Genomic DNA, 7,500 nt, shown 5'->3' with positions numbered 1-7,500 from the left:
ATATATATATATATATATATATATATATATATATATATATATATACAATATATATATATATATATATATATATATATATATATATATGCACCAATCAGCCTTCCTGAGTCCACTGCTGAACAAAATTCTTTTTCATATCATTCCATGACTTGCACTAATGCGTTACCCTCTACCACGGTACTCCTGTCAAATTCTCTATCTTATCTCTCCTCCTACTATCTGGTCTTATTCTTGAATAGACGAGGTATTGAAGTTTGCAAGAGTGACATGGCAGAGTTTGTGGTCATACGAGGCATGTAGTGACCTGGGAGTGGTTTGTGTTCAACAGTGGATTCGATGTGTCTGATGGATTGATGCATATGTATATGTATGTGTGCGTGTGAAGTTGTATAAAAATGACTCAGTTGTTGTTCCAAGCTGATTATTTTCTAAATTCGTCAAGAATTCCCGTCTTCAGAGACAATAATCTTCAGGAAAAAGGTGTGCGTGTATGTGTGTGTGTATGATTGATGCATATGTATATATATGTGTGCGTGGTAAGTTGTGTAAAAATGACTATGTTGTTGCTCCAAACTGATTATTTTCTAAATTCTTCAAGAATTCCCGTCTTCAGAGACAATAATCTTCAGGAAAAAGGTGTGCGTGTATGTGTGTGTGTGTGGGGGGGGCATCCTCATCTTACCTGGAGGGACGATAGGGCTCTCCAGCAAGTAGGAGATGCAAGCGGCGCCAGTGTCCCTGCCGAAGAGTGTGACCCGGGAGGGGTCGCCGTTGAACTGGTCGATGTTCTCGGCGATCCAGTTAAGTGCGGCGATCTGGTCCAGGAGGGCGAAGTTGCTCACCACGCCAGAGGAGCCCAAGTTGTACGTGTTCAGGAAGCCTGCAGGGATGGGGAGACAGAAAAAAGAAGTTCGTTGAATTACATGTAGTCAAAGGGATAGAACGTCAAAGAAATCCATAGCGAGATTGGAAGAAGTCAAAGAAGAATAAAAAGAAAAAAGAGGGAGAAGAACAAAATGTAGTATAAAAAGAGAATCGACAATACCTATAGGAGGTCTGGCAAAAAAAAAAAAAAAAAAAAAAAAAAGTGCTGTGTGCATCATGGGTTACTCTAACCTATGGTAGGGCAAGCCGCTAGGTTTTAGAGGCCTATGTTGGGTCGCCTCCCCGACTGGCCAGGACTGTCGGTAACCAACGCGACATAGCACGTAGTTGGTCCTGAGAAGTGAACTGACGACCATCTGATTTCGACACGGTATCCACTTGTCTACGGCGCGGCCTGTGGTTTGCTTATTTAGTCTAAACATCGTTTGGCATCTATAAAAGTCCTTTCAGAAATATATTCCCTCTTCTATTATTCGTAATCCCTATGGGCATGAGTCACTAAACATCCTTTTATTAATGGAGACTAATCTTACCCTTTAAACTCCAATGACAAGATGTCTTGTCATTTGGTCAAATAAAACAAAAAATCATAAAACACCAAAATGTCTGACCAAACACCAGAAAAATATGACGTCAATCCTCGCGCGGTCAAGCCGCATCAGATGATATTCGGATGTACGGGCCGGCGCGAGGCCTACCATATCCGGTTTTTCGTATCTACACCACAAGCGGCTGACATGAGTTGAATGGGCTAAGAAAGATTACTGATTACTTTTGACTTCGACTGTCCCTCCATTCAACTAACATCCTTAAATTCACTTCCGTTACTCCACCTTATCGGGGAAATATTGTCTCCAGGGATAAAAGCGCTGGTTTTCTCCTGGGAAATACTAAATTCTTGTAATACCATTACTGCAACTCCTGTTCCTGATTTCTTTCACATGTCTAAAATGTTTCAATTACTTTCTTTGCAATTTCCTTCTTTTGTTTTGCCATTATTTTCATAAACATTATAGATTATATTCTACAAAAAATAAAGAGCTTAATGATAAATTCTCAGAAAAGCTTTCAAAGATTAGTATCATATAAATTCATTAATGTATTGCATTACATAGAAATGCAAATATTTTAAATACAATCCTTGTAATATATAGCGTCACTATGCCATTATATTCTATCGAAATACAAAAGTCAAAGGATACATTCTTGGTCGTTTGGGGGATTCCCCGAGGGTAAGTAATTACCAGAAATTACTTTCAATTACTTTAAATTACTTTGAAGTAGAATGAAAAAGTCCTAGTTTTATCCCATTTGTTTCTGGGAAGAGGGGAGGAGGGGGAGGGCGATTCCGAAGATTATCAAATCTATTTTGATAGCAAAGAACCATTAATTTGCCTCCCCTCCCTCCCTTCCTCACTCGTTCTTTTTTCGTGTGCTTATGAACATACATATATACATACACATAAGCATGTACATACACACACATGTACATACACATGCACATATACAAATTACAAATGCACACACACACACACACACACACACACACACACACACACACACACACACACACACACACACACACACACACACACACACACACACACACACACACACACACACACACACACACACACACACACACACACACACACACACACACACACACACACACACACACAATTCAGGGTTACTGTATAGGCATAACAATGCTGGTTCCAACTTTAGTTGAGAATCAAGGGGAGAGAATAATGATTATCTATCTCCGTCGTCACTCATAGTAGAAAAAAAAAATGTTAACGTTACAAAGTGTTATATGCATTTTTTTTTTTTTAAAGAGTGGATTTCGAAGGTTTCCTTGAAAGGTGAGTAATTCTATTGTTGAGATTGATAAATGCGATGCTAGGGACAAAATAGATTTCGAGATAGATGCAATTAGAATGGCGAATGTCCAATGACAAAATCAAGTCGCATGCCATAGCAAACGAAGAAATCGGCAAGTCTTCAAAGTTAGAAAATATTTGGATTTGGATTGATGCAAATAAAGAGGAACGTGCAGAGATACGGAAGCTTTTAGTGGAAGCAAAAATAGAAAAATGAAGCGTTGACGAAAGGAGTTTATTTATTCATTTATTTATTTATTTACTCATCTATTTATTTATTTATTTATTCATTCATTTATTTATCTATTTATCTATTTATATATTTATTTATTTATTTATTCATTCATTTATCTATTTATTTATTTATTTACTTATGTATTCATTTACTTATTTATTCGTTTATTTATTCATATATTTATTGATTGATTTCATTATTTATTTATTTATTCACGTATTTATTTATTCATTCATTTATTTATTTACTTACTTTTTTATTTATTTATTTATTTATTTATTTGTTTATTTATTTATTTATTTATTTATTTATTTATCTATTTATTTATTTATTTATTTATTTATTTATTTATTTATTTATTTATTTATTTATTTATTTATTTATTTATTTATTTATTTATTATTTATTTATTTATTTATTTATTTATTTATTTATTTATTTATTTATTTATTTATTTATTTATTTATTTATTTATTTATTTATTTATTTATTTATTTATTTATTTATTTATTTATTTATTTATTTATTTATTTATTTACTTATTTATTTATTTATTTACTTATTTATTTATTTATTTATCTATCTATCTATTTATCTATTTATTTATCTATTTATTTATCTATTTCTATTATCATTTTTAAGAGGAAATGGTTTCTAAAAAATAAAGGGCAATATTGCAAAGGAAACACTATAGTGATAATGTAGATGGTTTACTATCGACCTGATTGAAGATGAATAGCCAAATTTAGTCCTTGTTGGAGATCTTAATTGCAATGAGAAGCAAGTGGCAAGGCATATTCCTAAGGAAATGCCCCCTTAAATATAGCAATGGAGGACACAATGATCTAGTGGGTAAAGGAAGTGACTTGAGTAAGAGGAGATGGCATTCCCACAAGATTAGGTCTGCTATTAATCAAAGGGTCAGACATCATCAGCTCTTTGAACTATCTTTACACCCATAAGAAAATGTAACATGTAAGAAGGCAAAGTAATGAATAACACAGACAAGGGAGACTTAATTTTGGAAAGACAGTTTACTTAGGATTAAAAGAAAATGAACAAGCAGACTAAGAGGAATTCTTGAATAGCACGGGATAATGAGGAATGGGAAATCTTCCTTAAATTTTGCAACCCGGGAGTGAACAAACAGGTGCCAATGATTAGTGGAAGGAAGAAGCAGAAAGAGAATTGGTTGAACAAAAGGTGTGAGATTAAAAAAAAAAAAAAAAAAAAAAACCAGGGGTATGGTTTGGAGAAAATGAAAGAATAAAATAAGTAACAAAACAAAAGAAGCTTACAAACGACCTAGAAACAATTATACAAGAATCCGTAGGGAGGAAGAAAGTAATTTTGAAAGAGGTGTTGGAGATCAATAAAAAGATGAGTCGAAACTGTTTTACAGGTTGATAAATGGTAAATCGAGATACAGGGGAGTAATCCCAAAGCTAATAATGGGTGGTAAGGTCTTTTAGGACGCCTCAGCTCAAGCATTGGAGGAAAGCGAGGAGAGCAAGAATTTGGAATTGGGAGATATATATATGAAAGTGAGGGAAGTACACAAACTTTTAGGGGGATCGTTGGATGTGACAAAAGCTTCAGAACCTAACGAGATGTTGAACTGGACACTTAAAAAATGTAGGGGACGACTGGCGTACAATATTTAGGGAGTTGCTAAATGTGGAGGAGGATAGGGAGGAAAGGTAGTTGCAGTGAGAAACGCTAAGAAAATAAGGAAATAAGGAAAGATGAAGTGAAGGCAACTGTTAAGATGATGAGAACAGGTTAGGTACTTGGGTTGGATAGATATCATGCAGAATGTCTGAAAAAGGAGGTAAAGTGATGGTGAACTGGCTGGTGAGGTTATTTAATGTTTTGTTTAAGAGAGGGTAGAGTGCCGGAGGACTGGAGGAATGCCTGTGCAATCCAACTTTACAAGGGAAGAGGGGACAAGTGTGAATGTAGTAGTTTCAGAGGGATCAGCATGGGAAGGCTTATGGGAGAGTCTTGATTGAGAGGATTAGGAGAGGAACAGTATAGGTTTTGGACAGGTAGAGATTGTGTAGATCAGATTTTTATGGTAAGAGGTATATGAGAAAGATATAGGAAAAGATAAAGATGTACTTTGGACTTTTATGGATGTGGAAAAGGCTTATGAGAGGGTAAACAGGAAGGCACTGTGGGAGGTATTGCAGATATATGGGATAGGACGAAAGCTGTTAAGAGCAGTCAAGAGTTTTTATGAGAGTAGTAGAGCTTGTGTTAGGATTAGAAATGGAGAGCGTGGGTGATTTGAGGTAAAGGTAGGAATTCGGCATGGATGTGTCATGTCGCATTGGCTGTTAAATTTATACATGGATAGGGTGGTGCGGAAGGTGAATGCAAGGGTAGTGGGTCAAGAACTGGAGATAGTTAAAGAAAATGAAGAAAAGTGGGAGGTAAGCCAGCTGTTGTTTGCTGACGACACTGCGTTTGTGGCAGGATCAGTTGATGGGTTAAGGAAGTTAGTGACAGAATTTGAGAAGGTGTGCGAAAGAAGGAAGTTGAAGATAAATGTGGATAAAAGTAAGGTGATGAGATGTACAAGAGGAGAAAGTGGCAACAGACTGGAAGTGAGTATTAAGGCAGAGAGAGACTGGAGGAAGTAGATAGTTTTAGATACTTGGGTGCGAATGTGGCATGAAGGGGAGGAGTGGGGGTGGAGGTAGAATGTACATTGAGAGAATCGAGTAAATGCCTTGGGGTATTTAAAAGTGTAATGAGAAATAGAAATTTAGGGATAAATGCTGAGAGGAGATTGTATGAAGGAGTGATTGTGCCAACAACACTGTACGGGGCAGAAATATGGAACATACGACAGAAAGAAAGACAGGGTTTGAATGTATTTGAGATGAAATGCCTGAGAAGTATGATAGGGGTTACTAGGCTAGATATAGTGAGAAATGAGGAGGTGAGGAGAAGAATAGGGGTGGAAAGGGAGTTGGGTGATAGGGTTGACGAAAGAGTATTAGGATGGTTTGAACACATGGAAAGAATGAAAGTAGAAAGACTAGTAAAAGAAGTGTGGAAGGCAGAGGTAGAAGGAGTGAACATGAGGGGGCGACCAAGGATGAGATGAATGGATGGGGTAAAAGGGGCATTGGGAAAGAGGGGAATGTCTGTTGAGGAAGGACGGGAGAAGACAGAAGATAGGGGTGAATGGAGAATGGTCGTATATGGATGATGCTCTGATCCATGAGGGGGAGTGGGTTGGTGAAGGGGTGAGGGACTATGTATGAGAAATAAATTGACGCAGCAAGAAGGGATTTCTCCCCGTCTTCTCCTTTTATGCATGAGTGGACCAAGAGGAGGGGATCGTCGATTTAATGTAGCGGCCTTGCTGTGGGTGTGCTGTGTCTTGCGACACTGCTTCTGACCTAGGGCAGTGGACAGGATGCAGGGATGATCCGTCATCCAGGAGGTGCCAAGATAAGGGGGAGGGAAGAGGGTAGATAGGAGTGGAGTATGTAGAGGATGGAATGGGTGGGAGTAGTTTTTGTGCTTTTATTTTTTGGCTACTTCCCTTGTAAGGAAAAAAAAAACCTTTGGTATATGCATGTATGTACCTCACAGTTCACTTATGTGAAAATTGGAGCACGCTAGAGCAGAGGTTCCCAAACTTGACCATACCAGGGACTCCCAAACACGAAGAGTCCCGGCCGAGGACCCCCAACCAAATAAAAGTTATCAATACCATACCGGAATACCCAGTACAACGGAGTACATTTGATATTTACTTATTGTTGCACATCGCATAAATAAGAAAATATGATGATAGAGAAGCAGTGATATATATATTTTTTATTGTAGGCTATATATATTTTTCATCAGTTAAAAAAATTACTTTCCTTCATTGTGTTGCGGACCTCCTCGGGCTTTCTTCCGGACCCTCAGTGGTCCGCGAACCCCAGTTTGGAAACCTCTGCGCTAGAGGACTGAGAGGCAAACTAGTCGAATTGACGAAAGGCTTGAAGGGAAGATACATGAGGTCAGCAGTAAAGGACAAGATGTCAAACTGGAGAGCAGTAAAGAGTGGAGTTCCACAAGGTTCAGTGCTTGCACCAATAAAGTTCCCTGTCTATGTCAAAGACATGATGGAAAGAACAACAAGCTATGCTAACATGTTTGTTGATAATACAATAATCATGAAAAGAATAACAAGAAAAAAGGAGGACTGTAGGTTATTGTATAAAGATCTAGACACTATTTTTGCTCGTATCCAAAAATGGGAAATTAATTTCAATACCAAAAAATGCAAAGTACTGTAAATGGGTAATACCTGCAAAATATCATCTTAATTATTCTTTGGGAAGTGAACCCATTACGAAAGCAAAAGAAGAGAAGTATTTGGGAGCATTGATAAAAGGTAATCTGTCACCTAACCAACATATCCGCTGAATTATGGGAGAGACGTACGGACTGTTGCATAAAAAAGCACATAGATGAAGAGATTGTATAATA

General features: G+C 37.1%; 1 protein-coding gene across 1 annotated transcript in view; it reads right to left on the bottom strand.

Moving 5' to 3' along the window:
• LOC143032476 (carboxylesterase 4A-like) overlaps positions 1-7,500 on the bottom strand; it is a 349,653-nt gene that overhangs the window by 204,763 nt on the left and 137,390 nt on the right. The window contains exon 3 of the mRNA XM_076197319.1: positions 683-880. Within this exon, the coding sequence (XP_076053434.1) occupies positions 683-880 (198 nt within the window). The remainder of the gene's footprint in view (positions 1-682; positions 881-7,500) is intronic.

This window comes from Oratosquilla oratoria, chromosome 13, assembly GCF_046742065.1.
Source record: "Oratosquilla oratoria isolate Oo_2021 chromosome 13, ASM4674206v1, whole genome shotgun sequence".
NCBI classification, from domain to species: Eukaryota; Metazoa; Arthropoda; class Malacostraca; order Stomatopoda; family Squillidae; genus Oratosquilla; species Oratosquilla oratoria.
This window is presented reverse-complemented; position numbering and strand designations above follow the sequence as displayed.